Raw genomic sequence first — 21,452 nt, forward strand, 5'->3', positions numbered from 1 at the left:
TTTTCACTTATTTTGGGCGAGGCAAGTTCCTTATTTTGAGCTTGTTTTTCCAGACCAGGTCCTTTTTTTTTTTTGTTTTTTCTTGTGAGATTTGACAACACTGTTCTAACTAGTTATCTTTTGGAAAGGAGGCTGCGGATCTCCGGAACCAAATAATTCTGTTTCTGCTTGGAACATTTTATTTTTAGTCTGTGATTTAAAATCAAAAATCAGTTCACTCAAAAAAATAAATAACTTGTCATCATTTACTCACCCTCATGTTGTTCCAAACCCATATTACATGCATGCTTCCATGGTAGACAAAAGAAACCATTGTCTCAGTCACCATTTACATTCATTGGATTACATTAATTACATTTCATTAGGACTAGGTAAGAATATTGATTTTCTGATGCATCGCAATCTTCGTTTGAATGAGATCGATATTGATCCTTAAATCCCAAGATCGATCTTTTACTACATGTGCACCTCTCTACAATGAGTAAATGAGTCTCATATGAGAACAAATTTAGCACTATGCGACTTAAAATGTCAGTGATTCGCCACTGGCTGGTAAACATTTAGATTTCACTCACCAGTGATTGAGTAGATCCTTTAATTGCATGGTGAGAAATAGTTAGATATGACTTGTTCCATAATGCGTATCCAAAGACGAGATCCACGGCATCCATTTTTCATTGAATAATGTCTCTTTTAGGGCGGTTTCACATATAGTACTTTTTAAACGAACCAAACCCAGTTCAGTTAAAGTGAACCAGAAAGGGAATCAGCTGGAAACAACCTCAGTGCTTTTTGTGTTTGCGGTGTAAATGGACTTGTGATATCCTTTATGGCTTTAAAAACTTAAAATATTGCATTGGGAAAGAATGACATGAGGAATCATATTTTAAATATTTTCAAATACTTAAAATAAGTCTTTCTTTTTGGCCAACTTTACATTTACAGTGTTTTTAATGTAGCCCAGACAACCCTGCTTTTTTCTAAGCTATTTTATTATGCAGTAGTAATATATTTCTGTTCTTAATTCTTCACTTTCACGTGTATGTTAAGGCTCTCCAATTAAACCCACAAACCCATTTTTCCCATGAAGGAAAACATTGCGATCTGTGTATTTGAAAATATGTTTTTACATTTTATCATCTCTAGAGGAATGAAGCGGGCGTCTCCTCCTGCGTGTATGAATGAACCCAAAACATTTACCGTTCCGCAAATGTTAAAGTGAAACGGAGTGCTTTGCATGCACTATCAAAATCCTTGCTTGTATTTTTGTGTGAGTTTGGTGCAGACTTCAGCACGTGCATCACAGCACTTCAAAGCGGTTTAGCTTTACGTGCACTTCAGAAGCTGCTCTGCGGCCAGTCCTCTGGTAATTTGGAGTGCTCAGATAATATAGCAAGACTGGAAAATGACACAGCACGGTCATTGTAATCATGGTATTTCTATATTCGCTTAAAATTCCATTATTTGGACCGTAAAATGTTATTGGAATTGTAAAGTTCACAAAAATCGTGGTTAGATCAAATTATCTTGATCAGGCGATTGTGATTTACAGTTGAATTCAGAAGTTTACATACACTTAGGTTGAAGTCATTAAAACTCATTTTTTTAACCACTCCACAGATTTTATAGTTTGCTAATATGGTTTTGGCAAGTCGTTTAGGACGTCTACTTTGTGCATGACATGAGTTTTTTTCCAGCAATTGTTTACAGACAGATTGTTTCACTTTTCACTGACTATCACAATTCCAGTGGGTCAGAAGTTTACATACACTAAGTTAACTGTGCCTTTAAGCAGCTTGGAAAAATCCAGAAAATGATGTCAAGCCATTAGACAATTAGCCAATTGGCTTCTGATAGGAGGTGTACTGAATTGGAGGTGTACCTGTGGATGTATTTTAAGGCCTACCTTCAAACTCAGTGCCTCTTTGCTTGACATCATGGGGAAATCAAAAGAAATCAGCCAAGACCTCAGAAAAAAAAATGTCTGGACCTCCACAAGTCTGATTCATCCTTGGGAGCAATTTCCAAATGCCTGAAGGTTCCATGTTCATCTGTACAAACAATAGTATGCAAGTATAAACACCATGGGACCACGCAGCCATCATACCGCTCAGGAAGGAGATGCATTCTGTCTCCTAGAGATGAACGTAGTTTGGTGCGAAAAGTGCAAATCAATCCAAGAACAACAGCAAAGGACCTTGTGATGATGCTGGAGGAAACCGGGAGACAAGTATCTATATCCACAGTAAAACGAGCCCTATGTCGACACAACCTGAAAGGCTGCTCAGCAAGGAAGAAGCCACTGCTCCAAAACCACCATAAAAAATACAGACTACAGTTTACAAGTGCACATGGGGACAAAGATCTTACTTTTTGGAGAAATTTCCTTTGGTCTGATAAAACAAAAATTGAACTGTTTGGCCATAATGACCATCGTTATGTTTGGAGAAAAAAAAGGGTGAGATTTGCAAGCTGAAGAACACCATCCCAACCGTGAAGCATGGGGTGCATCATGTTGTGGGGGTGTTTTGCTGCAGGAGGGACTGGTGCACTTCACAAAATAGATGACATCATGAGGAAGGAAAATTATGTGGATATAATGAAGCAACATCTCAAGACATCAGCCAGGAAGTTAAAGCTCATCACAAATGGGTCTTCCAAATGGACAATAACCCTAAGCATACCTCCAAAGTTGTGGCAAAATGGCTTAAGGACAACAAAGTCAAGGAATTGGAGTGGCCATCACAAAGCCCTGACCTCAATCCGATAGAAAATTTGTGGGCAGAACTGAAAATGCGTGTGCGAGCAAGGAGGCCTACAAACCTGACTCAGTTACACCAGTTCTGTCTGGAGGAATGGGCCAAAATTCCAGAAACTTATTGTGAGAAGCTTGTGGAAGGCTACCCTAAACGTTTGACCCAAGTTAAACCATTTAAAGGCAATGCTACCAAACACTTTGTTAGTATATGTAAACTTCTGACCCACTAGGAATGTGATGAAAGAAATAAAAGCTGAAATAAATCATTCTCTCTACTATTATTCTGACATTTCACTTTCTTAAAATAAAGTAGTGATCCTAACTGACATAAGACAGGGAATGTTTTCTACGATTAAATGTCAGGAATTGTGAAAAACTGAGTATAAATGTATTTGGCTAAGGTGTGTGTAAACTTCTGACTTCAACTGTAGCTACTGTATGTATGGCAAGCCTCGAGGGACTTATGTCATAACTAAATGCAAAGCAGACTGGTACCTCTTCGCCTTCACATAGCATGAATCAATCCAAACACAAAAGGACCCACAAATGAACCGTACTTGGACCGAATCTCTTGAGGAGGTCTGAGTATTGTTCATTTGTGGGTCCTTTTAGGGGGTCTGAGATCATTAGGGTTACAGGTTATATCGCTCAGACCGTTTGGAGTGCTCAAACGAACTAGGTGTGAAAACGCCCTTAATATCCTTTCTGTACTTTTCAGTCAATTGTTGAGCAAAAACAACAAAAAAATAAACCTTTATTTCTAATCAAGATTAGCACGAATGAGGTTTAGAAGCGATTTGAGTACTCTCTTGTTAATATGCTCTCATTTACGGATGGTCGGTTTTCTTAAAGAGATAGTAACAATTTTTAGCACATGTTCTAAAAATCGAAGTAAATACTTGTAAATAGTACAAATTATGCATTATACAATAAACATGTAACAAAAGAATAATATATGCAATACAGTATCCTGTTTATTCATGGAAACATGTATTTGTATATTTTATTAAGTTAAAATGTAACTAAATGATGAAAAACAAATGTGATTTTGTAAAATTTATATTTTCATAAAGTACTAAGGTAGAAGGTCCCCTGTATTATTAACCGCATAAGCTGGGAGAGAGTTTCTTTCATATGTAAGCGAAATGGACATTATAACTGAAATATATGAATCAAAATCGAATTGAGAGCTTGTGAATCGGAATCGAATCAGGAAATCTGTATCAATTTGCAGTGGAAAAAATGAGGTCATGTGGGTTTGAAACAACATGATACATGTTAAATGTTACACATCATCATGTTTCAAACCCACATTACTTCATTTCATCAATGAAACAAAAAAATGACAAGTTGGGCTGAAGGACAGCCTCTTTCACCATTTATTTGTTGTATGGAGAATGTTTTTTTTTTTAATGAATTATCCCTTTAAATCACACTTCAACAAACATGTAAGAATGCCAATATTTTAATCACCTTTCAAGCAAAACATTTACCAAAAGATATAGGTTGTAAATGATACAACAATACTGTTTAAAATGAAGACAATAGTTTTTGGAACTTTCTGGTTGTCGAACTTAGTGGAACATTTTACATAATGGTTACTCTGCTGGGACATCTATTTGAACTTAATGCACTCAAACTATATAGAGACTAGATGGTTAAAAGTAATCGTAAAAATTGCAAAGAATTTTTTTTTTTTTTTTTTTGCAATTATCACTTGGTTTGACATTTTTGTTTGATAATCTCTAATGCAGTGGTTCCCAACCCTGTTCCTGGAGGCCCCACAACTGCACACATTTTGGATGTTTCCCAAATCAAACACACCTGATTCAACTCATCTGCTCGTCAGTGGAGACTCCAAGACCTGAATTGGGTGTGTCAGAAAAGGGAGATATACAAAATGTGCAGTGTTGGAGGGCCCCCAGGAACAGAGTTGGGAACCACTGCCCTAATGTATTGAAATTTATCCATTTCTAAATGTGGCTTAAGCGTCTACATTTTTTTGGCCACCCTATGCAACAGCTTGCTTAGGACTAATAAAATAGGCAATGCAGTGTCTTTATAACATGCTGAATGATCTAAATGAGAGTAGGCCTTCACGTTTCAAGTACAGGCTTTGGTCTGCAATGGCCCCTGCCACACTTGCTCTCTTTCTGCATGACACCTGACTTGAGGCAGTGCTTTCATGCCTTCAGGTTAAGTTTAGTAGTGTTCTCACTTAGGAAATGTGATTTGAAAAAGGCTCTGCATACAGCAGAGAGCATAAGCCTTCGTTGCAGGTGCTATTTTGATATGTTACTGTAGAGAGTGGGGTATTTTTAGGTGGCTTGATTAAGTTTGCAGAAGGAAGACATGTTAGGGGGTTTACAGAGGAGGGAAAAAAGTGCGTTGTGATACAACAGACTAATTAGTTCTCCCTAAAATTTTATTTTATTGATGCTAATGGTGTTCCAAACCCGTATGACACCTTTCTTCCAAAATGATTTTTCAATCTTCAATCTTTTTGGCATATAATGACAGTGAATACTTTGGTGACTCTGTGCTTTCAAGCCTCATAAAGCAAAAGAAACCCACCATAAAATTAGGTGATACGACTTGTGCGCTATTGTAAGTCAAACAGACCAAAATGAAGTTATTAACTCTCAAATCAAATAAAATCATTGATCTCCTCGCATATGCAGAGCCTAATTCAAATATTAGGGATGCACTGAAATTTCCAAACATTTTTGACTAAAAGAGGAAAAAAGGCTGAAAATCTTTCCTGACAATTTTAAAAGAAACCTTTAACCTTGGGCGACCCTTCGTCCACGTGCATGGACATTGAATTTTGGCTTCGCTGTAGGCGAACGCAGAATTTTTAAATGAATTAAAACCAACTGGGAAGAAACCTCTTAAGTTTTTTTTCCACTGAACCCTGTTTGGGTGTAAAGAGTAGCATCTCTAGTTTGGTTTGATATGTCCACATATGTGGACATCCATTTTTAGGAAGAATTCTAGAATTTTAGGTGCTGCTAGTTACAAATCAAAAAGGGAAATGGAAAATGCACACAGCAGTCACGCATTGGTCTCCGGAATATCAACACATGTAGAAAAGGCATTGTATATGTTGCACACTAAAGTCCACATCCCCAGAAGTGAAGTGATCACTCTCTTAATCGCTGTCATTGGCGCATTAATGAAGAGCGTATTCCAGTGCTCCGATATTGTGTCATGGTCGTCACTGTCAAGCTTCAATATGACATTGAAGAAGCATAAAATCATCATTAAAGAAGTCCATATGACTCCTGCATTATATTCAAAGTCTCTTGAAGCCATACAGTAGTTTTTTTTGTATATCGCAAAGGATGGGTTTAATAAGTAAATTTACAGTCTGCATGCACTGCACGCTTCAGTGAATGAGTGCTGCTGTTTTTGACATGCACTCATAGCACGTGCGGCTCATGATGCACTGATTCTTGGAGTGTTCCAATAAATTAAAAGCCAGAGGGTTTTAAAGTTAAGAAATTGCGAATGACATTTTTTTTTATTGTATAATATAACGATATCCATCTTCAAATTCAAATTTGTGGTGTCACTCATATTTTTAGAACTTAAAGCATCAAACTGCTGGAGGCAACTTGTAATGCAGGACAGGTAGTGGTAGTCAGTGACTGAAGACACACTTTGACTGCTGCTGTAGGTATTCAGCTGGAATGCTTTCTCACACTCCTTTTCTGTCTCTCAGGGTGCAGTTCAGAGATGGATTCAAAGTCTCGTCGGTTTCCGTTCGCTGTCTCCAGCTCTTCCTCACAGTCATCACCCTCCTCCCTGTCCTCATCTTCAGCGCTCAGTGCTAGTCGTCTTTATGGCAGAGGGAGCGTCTTAGGAAGAGATCGCTTCAGCAGAGAAGCTTCTGTCAAGCTAGACTCAGACTATCAGGTATTACAGTGATGCATTCATTTCTGGAATGGCTCATGTTCCTGTGCAGCTCCATAGGTAGTGCAGCTTAACACAGTTTCACAACATAACTGCTGTCATTTCTGAATCATCATCAGACCTTCCACAGTAAAAGACCTGCTGTAACAGTCACCTGCAAATCCCCCAAAAGTCTTTTTATTGGTATTTGGCAGGACAGTATATACTGGTTTGTCAGGTAAAAGAGGAGCAAGTGTCCATATTTGCCAGTTTGCCTCTATTTGTACCCTCCCATAGCCCATTCCCAGTACAAAACAATAATACCATATAATTAAAAGTATTTTTGTTTTGTTTTTATAAAAAGTAGTGTGTCTGTCTCTCTCTCTGTAGAAGGTTTACATTTTTAGGCATCTCCACCTGCCATCAGCCACCTATAAGGTCGCCTGATTTGCGTTCATGTGCTTTGTTGCTGTTAGTGGATGTAATTTAATTTCTGTTGGTTTTAAATGAAAATGAATTTGAAATCCTCAAGTTTTTTTTTTTAATTTATCCATTTTTAATTCAATAAATACGTATTTTAGAAATGATAATGACATATCCCATACAGAGATGGCTCTGTTTGTGTTGAGTGTTGGGCATATTTACAGTCACACATAATTTATACGCTCAAAAACGTGAGCGTTAAAAAAAATCTGATATTTTAGAAGAGAACATCACAGTTGTTTAAGCCAATGAGCATTAAGATGTGTCGTCAGCAAGTCGTTTCCTTCACGCTTACAGTTTGCACAGCTGGAAGTAAGCAACTGCGCCACCTGGCTCTAAAAACTTTGTCTGCATCACTCTCACGAAAGTATTTTTGGCATACGTTGCCATGACATCGCAGCAAGACGGACAGATTTCTAACCAGTCCAGTATTGACCTGCTGGTAATCACTGTTATCGGTTCTGTGCAGAACTTGTTCATCTCAAACGAGCCTATTATCACGGTAAGTCAATGCCGACAAATCAGATCTTGGAGACACCAAAAAGGGTCGTTAAAGGATAGTTCACCCAAAAATGAAAATTTACTCTGCCATCCCAGATATGCATGACTTTCTTTCTTCTGCAGAACACTAAGATTTTTAGAAGAACAAGACTGGGTGCCAAAATTTTGAAGCTCCAAAAAGCACACATTGCCATCATAAAAGTAATCCATACGACTCCAGTGGATTAAATATCGTCTACTGAAGCGAAACACTAGGTGTATGTAAGAAAAAGATCAATAGTTAAAACTTTTAACTAATACAGTTTTGCTTCCAGCCAGCTGCAGCATGCACGTTCACGAGGATTGAATAATTGCGTTGAAAATTTCACTTGAGAACTGACGTGTGAAAAACGTAAAATACGGATGCGCTGTCAAGTCCAAGTTATTTGTATAGCATTTTTCAAAACGGGCATTGTTTCAAAGCAGCTGTACATGAAATTATGCTATAACAGAAAAGAAATGAATATATTTGTTAAATATATTTATTATTTATGTTTAGAGCTATTAGTGGTTAAAATTAGTAAACTACTGTAAGTGTTGTGGGTCAGTGATTAAACAATGATTTTGTATGAATTAAGTTTGTGTTAAAGTCCTTGAAGTCATCCCAAATTAACTGAGGAAATACACGTAGATGCATTGTCCTTTGATTTTGGCTGATGAAGGCTTTTGTTAGTGGTCAATTCATTTTCTGTGTAGTTTAAGAGAGTGTTGTCCCTCCTTTGACCAAGTTGATATAGGTATCATTCAATGAGGAGCATCGCAGTCCGGCTGCAAGCTTATGGCATGACATTTTAGTGAACTCCATCCTGAGCCCATGTTTCAGACAGTGGCTCATGAAGAATCCCATGTCTTTGAGTTTGCATCAATTCATCCTCTGTGAAGTCCATCTTAGTAGACTGAAGTGAAGTCTGGCAGGCACATGCTGCAGTTCATCATCACTCAGCAACACAGTGGAAATCGGACATCAGGCAGGACCGGAGATGGATCTGGCAGTCTCTGATAACCTTGGGGTATAATCCCGAGGTTTAGACAGGAAAAGAAATAGAATAAAATTTGCGTAAATGCCATTCACTTCATGCAGGGTTAAAGAATAAGAGAAGTGTTTTCAGATTTTGGTTCCGGCAGACCTAACTAAAGCAGCATAACTATGAATTGAGGGATAAATTAGGTGTATGCCTGGCTGTTAGTCTAGACTTAAACTGAGAGAGTGTGTCTGAGTTCTGAACACTGCTAGGAAGACTATTCCATAGTTTAGGAGCCAAATATGAAAATGATCTCCCTCCTTTTGTGGATTGATATTCTATTTTTTGTTAAAAGGACGGAGTTTTGCGAACATAGTGAGTGCGGTGGATTATAGTGTGATAGAATGTCACTTAAGTACTTTGGAGCTAGGCTATTCAAAGCTTTGTAAGTAATTAACTGAATTAAATTAATATGAAACTTAACCAGTAGCCAATATAACGCTGATAAAATGGGGCTGATATGATCATTTTTCTTGGTTCTAGTTAGCGCTCTTGCTGCTGCATTTTGAACCAATTGAAGTTTATGTATTAAACCTGCAGGACATTCACCTAGTAATGCATTACAATAATCTAGTCTTGAGGTCATGAACGCATGAATTAGTTTTTCGGCATCGGAAACGGATAGCATGTGTCGTAACTTAGCAATATTTCTCAGGTAGAAGAATGCGGTTCTACAAATATTGGAAATTTGTTTTTCAAAGTTTAGATTGCTGTCAAATATAAAACCTATGTTTTTGCTGTAGAAGTTGACATTACAGTACATCCATCAAGATTCAGATTATATTTTAGTGTCTTATTTTTTCTTCCAATAATTAGTACTTCTGTTTTATCAGAATTGAGTAGAAGGACATTTCTAGCCATCCACTCTTTGATATCATTCATACATTTTGCAATTTTGTCAGGTTTCTAGGAAATATAAAGTTGAGTATTGTCGGCATAACAGTGAAAACTAACGCCATGGTTCCTGATCATTGTCTCCCAGGGGAGCATGTATAGGGAGAAAAGCAGAGGCCCTACAACTGATCCCTGTGGCACTCCATACTTAACTGTAATTTGATCGGACCGTTCCTAATTTACACAAAGTGGTAGCGGTCGGAGATAGAACCGAAACCAAGCTAATGCCGGTCCACAAATGCCAACATAATTCTCAAGCCTATCCAAGAGAATGTTATGATCTGTGGTGTTGAAGGCAGCACTAAGATCTAAAAGCACTAGAAGAGAAATGTTGCCACGATCAGATGATAAGAGCAAGTCGTTTGTAACTCTAAGTGCAGACTCTGTACTATGATGGGGCCTAAATTCTGACTAAAATTCTTCATATATACAATTTTTGTAAAAATGAACATAAATGGACATAAATGGGAGATTTGAAATCGGTCTATATTTAGCCAATTCTCCTGGATCAAGCTGTGGTTTCTTACTGAGCGGTTTGATAACTGTCAAAGGTTCTTGGGACATGCCCTAAGGATAATGAGTTAATAATATTAAGAGGTTCTGAGATTACAGGAAATACCTCTTTTAGGAGTTTAGCCAATATTGGGTCTAAAATACATGTTGTTGATTTTGATGTTCATTTTTGCTCTTCCTGACCTATAACAGCGAAGAATTGAAGTTGCTCATGGGGAATAATTTTAGTCTTCTGGTGTTCTGTGGTAGACGGATGCGTAATTCCAATTGTTTCTGATGATTTCTATTTTATCAGTAAAGAAATTAATAAAGTCAATAAAGTTTTATTCCTAACCAATTTAGCCACAGTACTGAATAAACACCTAAGATTGTTGTGGTTATTTTCTGAGTTTGCTTAAATGTAGACATGGCAGTTTTTAGAGCCTGGCAGTAGTCAGAGACACTGTGCTTCCATGCACCGCAAAATCCCACTAATTTTATATTCTTCCACTTACGCTCCATTTTCCGAGCTGCTCTCTTTAGAGCATGAGTGTGATCATTATACCATGGTGTGGGATTTTTTTGTAAAACTCTTTAATTGAAGGGGGCCGATGCTATCTAGAGTGCTAGAGAAGACTGTATCCATATTTTCAGTGACATCATCAAAATTCTTCTGAACTTTTTGGCGTACTGAGTATTTGAGACAAATCTGGAAGATTATTAGTGAAGCTATCTTTCGTAGTTGAATAGTTCTACCTGAACGATAATATACGTAGATTGAGTTACCTTTGCCAAGCGCAGCATACAAGAGATGAGGTAATGATCTGAGATATTATCGCTCTGCTGCATAATTTCTATATTATCAATATCAATTCCATATGACAAAATTAGATCTAGCGTATGATTTTTTTTTTTGGCAATGGTTGGACCGGTCACATTTTGTCTAACCCCAACAGAGTTGAGAATATCAATAAATGCTAATCCCAGTGTATCATTTTCGTTATATATGTGGATGATGAAGTCACCGGCGATTAAAGCTCTTTTCACAGCAACTACTAGATCTGACAGAAAATCAGTAAATTCTTGAAGGAATTCAGAATATGGCCCTGGTGGTCTATATACTGTTGCAAGAACAAAAGACGACAAATATTTTATTTATATCTGATGATGTCACATTAAGCATTACCAGTACAAAAGAATTTAACTTATTTCCAGACCTTTGAGTAACACTGAAAATATCACTGTAAATTGTAGCAACGCCTCTTCATTGACCTTTCAGACGAGGCTCATGTGTATAACAGTAACCTGAGGGAATAGGCTCATTTAAACTGATATATTCATCTGTTTTAATCCAGATTTCAGTCAAGTAGAGCGAATCCAAACTATGATCTGTAATAATTTCATTTACAATTAGTGATTAGTGAAAGCAATCTAATGATTTGTAGCCCTACCTTTTAAATGATGTTTATCTTCAGTTGTTTTTGTTTTGTTTTTTTTTCTCAAGTTTGACATCAATAATTTTTTTTCTAAATGACTTGGAGGGTTTTGTGTTTGGTAGTTCGGGGAACTGACACAGTCTCTATATGAATGTTGAGGTGGGGGTGTGATCGAGCGCCAATCTGTGGAGAGTGAGGTCTGGGAAAGCTGAGTGGTTAAGGATTTACACGTGTGCTAACACCTGTTTGTATTCACAGAGATAAAAGCTTCAAACTGTGTGTGATTTTGGAGTGTTTCGCTGAAAAGCGAGCATCTTGTGTGAATAAAGACGGTGTTATTTCTCCTGCTTCCTCACTCCCTGGAACTAAGAGATTTGATACAATGATTCATTCTCTATATGTTGTAGTTTATGTGACCTGTGCGATGTCTCAAGGCATCTAGCAGATGTTCGGATTAGCCAGTTTTGTCTGCTTCCTGACCTGGACCCAAGTTAGTCAGATACTATCAATATATAAACCTCGTCGTCATGACAAGCAGGGAGGGGGCCAGAGCAAATTACAGTGTCTGACATCGGTTTTGCAAGTTCATTTCCTTCTCAACCTTCGATTGATGAAGTAGGACATCGTTAGTGCCGACATGAATAACCGTCTTAGAAAATCAGTGTTTAGCATTAGCCAGCACTTGTAAATTTGATCTGATGTCAGAGGCTCTGGCACACGAAATGCATTTAACCATAGTGGCAGAAGACTCTATTTCCAAGTTCTCTACATTAGTCACCAATAACAAGGGCGCTTTCAACATGATTCTCAGTGGGTGCATCACTGAGTGGGGAGAATCGATTGGAAATCCTAACAGGAATGGGAGAGTGGTGTGCTTTGCCCTAGGAGTATGCTGCCAAGATGCCACCCAAATGCCCTGCTGTGGGGGCTCTACAGCCGGAACTAAAGTGTGTGTATTGCTCACTGTACTACCCGCATCTGAAACGGTATCTACCAGCTTCTCTTTCTCACTGACCTCCACTAGCATTCAGATGCATGTCTCTAACCAATTAACCTTCAGCCTGACTAATTCCTTACATTTATAACATGTGAATCCCTCACTGCTGATGGAAGAAGCTATAGTAAACATGTGGCATGCAATGCACAAAGCGATTAATATGAGCAGATGCCATGACGTACCGCAATTGTTTGTAGTTGTGGTGGTTTTTGATCAGCGGGGGTTTGAGGTCAATGCAATCATCAGTGTAAAAAAAAAAAAGCACGCAGTTTAATCGCAATAAAAGTGGAAAGGCGGGTGTGCATGGTAAAATGCACGTAGTTGTATCGCATTAAGTGTAAAAGCGGAGAAAACAATGTGCTCAAAAAGAGAGAGATTAAAGATTAAACGTTGAAAATAGAAAGATAAGCAATGCTAAGCAGGCTACAAACATGAGCACTAGCAGGAACAGGAAATGGCTGTGTTGTTTACAATAGAGGAGGAATGTTGTACAGAACTGAATTGGTTTTGCCTTTTTGTATCAGTTTCTTTTTCAAAATGGTGCTTGTGTGTGTGCTTCTGGATGCCTCAACCTACACAAAAATGTTAGATTACATCTGCAGGCATCATCGCAAGAGGAAAGACTAACTTTTCACAGATTCCCTATCAATGATCCTGAGTAACTGAAGCTATGGGATATCAAAACACTGACTGAGTCACTCAAAATCTTGTGGGCGTGCAGTGAACATTTTTCCCCTGTTGATTTCAGACCAGCTGAAGCATCAGACCATATCGACATGCCAGCTCGCTTATGTCACGCGAGAGGCAGATAGAACTCCACCCTCGTGACTATGCGTATCACAGCTGGCCGGAAGCGAACATTTTTAGGAAAAAGAGTTTTAAATATTGAACTATTTCTTACACCTGGTGTTTCATACACATCTGGGATCAGTAAAATGTCACAAGGCTTCTAGAAGCATGACAGAGCCACTGTGGAGATCAGTCTTCCAGCACTGTAAGCATCTCAAGTTCCGCTGCACTGCTGCGTCTATGGGAAGGTCTTCGGGTTACACTGGCTTATTTCATTGGGCTTTTTATAGGGTGTGCTGGATTCCTGGCCCTGGATCTCATCAGCCTGTCAAGGTCTGTCTCGCCAGATAAGGTTACTGAAGCTCCCAGAATTGCATTAGGCTCTCGGGAACGTTTCCAAGATCACATGTAAAAACAAGTAATAACTTTGCTACATCATGATATTAGTCGGTCTTAGTATGAAGTGGACATTAAACAAGGTTTGCCACCATCCGCTCATTCATAAATGGCTTGCCAAAAGGGATTTCTAACCTTGCAACAAAGCAAACTTCCTACATGCTTTAAGAAGAATTTGCAGTGGGGTATTGATTCACTGTTCATGGTTTGCAGGCTTTTTCTAAGTAAACGTACTTATTTAGCTCAAGTTAACTGAACTTATTTAAAATAACTTCAACTAGTTACAAGTTAACTCACCTGTGATTTTTAAAGTATCATTGTTTTTATTTAAATTTGACTTATATCACATCTTATCCAATATAAGGGAAATTATGACTGGAATCTAGGTTAGCCATATGACACATTGGATTCTGCTCAGTACTTTTTAGTCCACATAAATTTGCACTGTTGTAAAGAAGAATGAATTAAATTTAACATGCTCAAAATTCACCAGAGGTAACTCTAATCACCCTAATGGTGACCAAAAAATAAAAAATCACAACTATCAGCCGGCTACAACAAAACAACAATAGTCATAAGAATTAAAACTTTTTTTTTTTTTTTTTTTTTTTTTTAATAAATTTTAAAGTTCCCTTGTTTTGAACAAACAATTTTTTTCAAGTGCAAGGGCTTATGAGTATTCTACACAACCACAATTTTGTACTTGATAATTTTGAGTTGGTAGTACTCTAAGCCAAAGTTTAAAGTGTGTATATTTGAGTGATGATTCAAAAATGTGACTTTAAGTACTGTATAATTAGGACAGCTTAATGTTTTTATAAAAGGGATAGTTCACCCAAAAATGAAAATTTCTCATCATTGACTCGCCATCATGGCATCCAAGATATGTATTACTTTCTTCTGCAGAATACGAATTAAGATTTTTAGAAGAATATTTCGGCTCTGTAGGTCCTCACAATGCATGTGAATGGGTGCCAAAGTTTGGAAGCTCCAAAATCCACATAAATGGAGCACAAAAGTAATCCTTATGACACCATTAGTTAAATCCATGTGTTCAGACATATCAATATTTAACTATTTTTTTTAAATTTATCATAAAGTCTCTTCCTTGCCCAGTAGGGGGTGATATGCATGAATAATGTTAATCACCAAAAGCAGAAAAAAGTTAAAGTGGGGATTGACTGAGCAGAGAGGAGAATTTATAGGAAAAAAGGACTTATATTGATCTGTTTCTCAACCACACCTATCATATCGCTTTTGAAGATATGGATTTAACCACCAGAGTCATCTGGAGTACTTTTGTTGACCTTATGTTGATTTTGGAGCTTTAACATTTTGGCACCCATTCACTTGCATTGTATGGACCTACAGAGCTGAGATATTCTTCTAAAAATCTTAATTTGTGTTCAGCAGATGAAAGTCATACACATCTGGGATGACATGAGGGTGAGTAAATGGTGAGAGAATGTTCATTTTTGGGTGAACTAACCCTTTAATGACAACTTTAGGTTTTAGAGAGTAATGGTAACTTTTTAAATTAAAACTAGTACGAATAGTACAAAATTAAGCTTAAGTTGTTAACTTTTTATTTTTTATATAATGTATTTTCCATTTGAGAACTAGAAGTAATTACAGTAAGTCAATGCCAAGAACGTTTAAGGCAATAAAATAGTTTAAGGAACCTACCATTCAACGTGAAATGTCTTGAAGAGGAAAAACCCCAGAGTGATATAGAACAAACAACAGTTGAATGACTCCATGATTGTCACATGTTTGTCTTCCCATGTCCATGTGTTTTGTGTTCATTTCTCAAGTTTCTTTTGTATGTTCCAGAGTTCCCATTTGCTCAGCTCACCAAGAGGTTACAGCTCATCTGAGAGCCGCCGCTCAAGCTGGAAACTCTCTACACCTATCTCGGTCTCCTCTTCCTCCTCCTCGTCTTCCTGTGATCGATCGTGGATAGACTCCTCCAATGGGGACCGAGGCAGACTTGTAAGTATTTTCATAAATTATTTTTAAGTCAAAGTCTTAACTTGCATGATTAGGTTGCCAACATTTAGTTTGAGGGTCGTATTGGAAAATACGGCACCACCTTGCTTGCGTTTTTTTTTTTTTTTTGTAATGATGCAGATTACATGCTCTTCTGAAGTCGAGAATCAGCTTATGTTTAACAAATAACTAATAGAGGGGTAAATCAAAAGGGAGCACATGTCATTCACCAGAGGCCTTTAGATTATGTATACACAAGGATCTTATTTGGAATATATTAATCAAAGAACAAAACTGTCCAGTGAGAGAAAATGACTTTCTGCTTTTGGCTGGATTACTGGATGCCTTTAAGTCATATGGACTGAACATAACACAAAGTGAAGTTTGAACTGAACAGCTAATTTTAAAGGCGCTAAAAGTGTTTTTCTCTTTAGTGTCATTTAAAAATAAAAAGTTAATATTCCCTGAAAGGCATCATTGAAATAGGTGCCATCAAATATCACACCTGTCTCTGACCACACTAGTATCAGAAATTTCTTTTATTTATTTTTTTACATTATGGGGAAATATTTGCCCCCTGGATTTTTGTTGGGTGTTTTTTACCTTTATGGGAGCATATTTTCTTTCTAACCATTTAACTCAAGTCTCATCAGTATATGTAAAATGCTTGAAGAATTTATTACCTCTTACCCTAACAATTAAATCAACATCAATTCATATTTTGTCATATGTAAATAGGACTGTAATAGAATGTTAAAATACTATTTAATGTTACAAAAAAATAGCAGAAGTATTTATTACAAGGGCATTTTTTTTTTTTTTTTTTTTGCCCCCACATTTATTTCGGGGGCATTTGTCCTGAACCCGCCTTAATTTCTGACCCTGGCACTAGTCTCTGTAAACCGAGAAAGAAAAAAAAAAATCGTCTGTGGGACATCGATTTTGAAACTTTTCCTTGTACCTGTCATTATTGCTGTGAGCAATTCACACACGACTTTAAAGTGAGTGAGTTCAAAAACAAATGAAAATTTTCTTATCATTTACTCACCCTCATGCCATCCCAGATGTGTATGACATTTTCTTCTGTAGAATATCTCAGCTCTGTAGGTCCATGCAATGCAAATGAATGGTGACCAGAATTTTGAGGCTCCAAAATCCACAAAGCCAGCATAAAAATAACCCCTAAGACTCCACAGGTTTAATCAATGTCTTGAGAATCAATATTATAGGTGTGGGTGAGAAACAGATCAATATTTAATAGGGCTGAAAGGATTAGTCAACGTTAATTTTTGTTTTCGAATAGTCGTTTGATCACTTTTAACGTAACGAGATCATATGAAACTCTGATGACACGAGAGCAGCACTGCAGTTCGCGCCTGACTGAGGAGAGGAAGAATTACACAGCTCACAGTCCAGATGCACTCTAAACTTTCCAAACAGCTTCAGGTGATGTAGATCGCAAAGTATGAGGGAATTATAATGCAAAAATACAAAATAAGTAAATACAGAAGTACTCTCGTTGTGGAATAAGTGGAGCTGGAGCTCTTTAAAAGGAAACATCCCAGCGTTACATCTTTAATGCAGTTACATTTAATGCGTTATAGCTTTATTAAAGTTCAAATAATACGGAACGGATCATGTAAATAACTACAAACTCTGAAACTGCCATTTCTCTGTGCGGTCAGTGCCTCTTCTATGAGTTGCGTGAATGTCCCGATCTAAGGGGGAGAGATTGAAACTGCATTCGGCTGATGCACACTCTGTCACAGAACGCTCGTCCCTCGAGCTTAATGCAGCTAGATTATAACGTGATGACTCGTGATTTATTGGATCATAATGTCACTGTGCATTTCTTATCGTGAAGAAAACTGGCAATATGCAGCTTTATTAATGAGAGAGTTTGTGTTTTTGTGAGTTAAAGATGGATTGAAGTGTACAGAAAGATGAGAGAGGGTAGTCTTCGCCCCATTATACACTGCAAGAAAATATGTTTTTGATTTGTTTTTGTTTCGGCATGTTTTCCAATATAAATATCTAAAACTCCTTTAAAACAACACACATTTACTTTAGCAGCTATACTGCAGATTATGTTGCTTCTCAAGTAAATGTATCTTGTTTTAAGGATTTTTAGACCATTTTAAATGGAAAAGATAAAAACTCGATTACAATAGGATTCTTTGCAGTGAATTTCTGTACTGAATTAAACTTAAAGTATTTGTTTCCTTTAATACAGTTTGTCATTTAGAGGTATTTTTAAAAGATGATTATGTCCTTTATTGTTAGTAAGCACGTTTAATACAACCTTTTAAGTCTGAGCACAAGCTGAATAATCTGTTAAGAGCTAATGATTAATCATTGCGAAGTCAAATAATCATTCTAATAATCGTTAGATTAATCGACTATCAAAAAAATTGTTAGTTGCAGCCCTAATATTTAAGTCCTTTTTTTTTTTACTAATTAATTTCCGCTTTCACGACCACTTCCACATTCATCTGTTTTTTAGCGGTTCTTCGTAAATATCTCCACCTACTGGTCGGGGCTGGGCGATGGTGGAGATTTATAGACTTATATATTGATCTGTCTCTCACCCATCATATCACTTCATGGATTTAACCACTGGAGTCTTATGGATTACTTTGATGCCTTTATATGCTTTTTGGAGTTTCAAAGTTCTGGCCACAAAAAGAGCCCTTAAGAGACCTTAAAATCTTCATTTGTGTTCTACAGATGAAAGTCGTACACATCTGGGATGGCATAAGGTTGAGTGAATGAGACTATTTTCATTTTTGGGAGAACTATTGCTGTAAAATTAGGAAAATGAACTTGCTCTGTGCCAGATCGGTCACCAACAGAATCAACTTAGAGGTTACAGCTATAATATTCAACACAACAAATTAAGCAGTTAATCTGTCCTAATGTAGCTTAATATAGCATATTAAGGGTATTTCAAGCAATCTAATAAATGGAAGTGTTTTTTTTTTTTTTTTAAAAGGGGTCATGAACTGAGAAATCAAAATTCCCTTGATCTTTTGACATATGAGGTCATTGTACTATAAAAAACATCCTGTAAGTTTCAGAACTCAAAACTTTCTCGTTAGTCTAAAAACTTCATAAAATATTGAAGCCAATCGACAGGATGTGGAATGTGCCACTTTATTACGTAATAGTGTGGCTAAACACCGCCTCTGCAGAAGATCAACGCCTGCTGCTACATCACTGCCTGTTTAGCCCCGCCCACCGATTCACGCATGTAGTAGGTAAATAACGAGAGAGGCAAACGCATGTCTACGCAGAAACCAAACGATAAAGATGGCTCCGAAGACAACAAGTCTTTGCATTGCCTTCCTTCTGATCCCAACATTAGGAAAGAGTGGATAAACTTTATTTTTAATGTAGTTCCAGACCGCTTCAGTAAGAACTTGGTCCTTTGTTCACTTCATTTAACTGTGGTTTCATTTACAAACAAGGCACAATTCGACGCAGGATTTTCAGAAAGATTGAAACTAAAAGACGATGCTGTGCCAACTATATTGGATCTGACAGTAATGTCGCACCATAAGTATGAGTAACTGTTTTTATTACGTGGTCACTATTGCTTTCTGTTATTACAGATCATTTGATATCTTTATGCGTTTTTAACCTAAATCACAGCAGCGTCCATCTATGAAGGATGTAGGCTGTCAAACATGCATGCAGAAGTTTATATCGGAGGGCACACAGCTGTCCTTTTGGAACAAGTTTTTTTACTTTAATGAAAATGATGGACGATAAATATAAGAACGACAGCTTGACAAACAATGGTACATTCATTTATACTTCGTTTACATGAAGCAGCGCGAATTATCCTTTGTCAGCTATAACTGTAAGGCCTAGTTTCTAAAATTTATATGCAACAACCAATGAAATATAAAACGTGTAATATGCATAAATGTTAACAACATAACTACACAAACAGCTTTCTGTAGTGTCTTCGGCTAAACTCCAATATAATGTAATAGGCTAACTACCTCACAAATACATAAAGTATAAATATAAATAAAGATGATTATTTACCATGCTGTCGCAGGCTGTAGTATCCTTGCCATTTGAGGTGCAGGTTCGTTGTTTTCTGATTCGGGATCAGACTCTGGCTCAAACATGTATGGCTGAATTTCACCGGCTGCCGTTTCTCAACATCGGAAGTTTTCAAAACAATATCACACGTGTACTGACGACGGCGTTGAAAATTAAATATGCAAAACTGTTAGCCATCATACCAGTGGGCGTTTACTTCGGAGTCTACAATCCGCCACGCCTATTCAAACTGTGTGTTTTACGATGAGGGGGGGTCAAAACAGGACAGAAAATAGCCTATTACTTCTAAATTGATGTTTTTTTTTTTATGTAAAAATCTTGATAACATTATAAGTGGACCTCAGAGAACAGTGCAAAAAAAAAAAAAAAGGGCAGTTCATGACCCCTTTAAATATATTTTGCTTTTAGTTTAATTAGATTTTTTTAATAATATTATTCCTTTCTCGTAAAATCATCCCACCAGTCGGATTGGACTCCACCATGGACCAAAATCGATAATGTCTTTGACACCTCTTGCCTCTTAACGCAGTCGTAATATCACTTGTAGTCCCCAAAAATATTGGAGGCTGTTGAACCATTGTATGACAGCAGACTGTGTGTTTGGGTGCATGTATTTCAGACCGACTCTGAAAGAAGACTGGGAACCTATTCTGGACTTTTGGGCACCTCCCAAGACAGCGAGTCTAAACGAGCAAAACTGTGCTATACAAATAGAGCAGCGTATTCCAGATCCCCATCGACCTCTACACCTGCCAGCTCTTACTCCACTTTAGGAAGGATGTCAGGTGATCGCACATTAAGAATTACCACCATAAAGTATTTTGAATAGGCAATTGTCCTATGATCATGCATTATGGTAAATTTAAACAGGCCTTATGTTTATTGTATCGTATGCTTATGATTAGTGATGTCATGATACCAAAATTTCAGTAGTCGGTACAGATACCAGTGAAATTTCATGGTTCTCGATACCAGTGTCGAAACTACAGGAAAAATATGCTAATTTGGTAATGTGCTATTGAAGTTTGAAATTAATTCTTAAAAACTTTTAATAATTAAAAATGGAACAATTACTTTTCAACATACCATTGCATTTTTATTTAACAAACTTTTATTCAGTATAACAGCACTTCGTGATATTCGTGATATATTGCTTAACTTTTTTATTATTATTATTCCAGTGAATATTACATTTTATTTTACAGTTGTAATATATTTCTGTTGTAATTTCCTCAATTTGAGATGTCTAGCTTTTACTTTAAGTGCTTTTATTTTGATGTAAGCTTTTATTTTGATGTGTGTTTTTGAAAGAAGTTTCACTTCTCCGGATAAATGGTTAGTTTCATGGCCCAGTGTGATCGTGAAAGTGCAGATGCTGTGACTTAATTATATAAATATATAGTCTGCTTGTGCTGTGCGCTTCAGTGAATTGTGCTCTGCTTTGTCATCTCATAACACACAGCGCAAATGTCTCAAGTGTCTGTGGAGTTTCTGGTGTATGAGCTGTCTGCTTCACATATTTAAAGCAAGCAGCTCTCTCTATCTCAGCAAAATAAAGAAACTTCCCTTTTTCAGGACACTGTATTTTAAAGATAATTTTTTAAAAATCCAAATAACTTTACAGATCTTTATTGTAAAGGGTTTAAACAATGTTTTCCATGCTTGTTCAATGAACCATAAACAATTAA

General features: G+C 37.1%; 1 protein-coding gene across 1 annotated transcript in view; it reads left to right on the forward strand.

Annotated features, from left to right (window-relative positions):
- LOC127449149 (E3 ubiquitin-protein ligase MARCHF7-like) overlaps nt 1-21,452 on the forward strand; it is a 36,512-nt gene that overhangs the window by 1,563 nt on the left and 13,497 nt on the right. The window contains exons 2-4 of the mRNA XM_051712382.1: nt 6,483-6,676; nt 15,535-15,693; nt 20,384-20,549. Of these exons, the coding sequence (XP_051568342.1) occupies nt 6,497-6,676; nt 15,535-15,693; nt 20,384-20,549 (505 nt within the window). The 5' untranslated portion in view covers nt 6,483-6,496. The remainder of the gene's footprint in view (nt 1-6,482; nt 6,677-15,534; nt 15,694-20,383; nt 20,550-21,452) is intronic.

This window comes from Myxocyprinus asiaticus, chromosome 12 (genome assembly GCF_019703515.2).
Source record: "Myxocyprinus asiaticus isolate MX2 ecotype Aquarium Trade chromosome 12, UBuf_Myxa_2, whole genome shotgun sequence".
NCBI classification, from domain to species: domain Eukaryota; kingdom Metazoa; phylum Chordata; class Actinopteri; order Cypriniformes; family Catostomidae; genus Myxocyprinus; species Myxocyprinus asiaticus.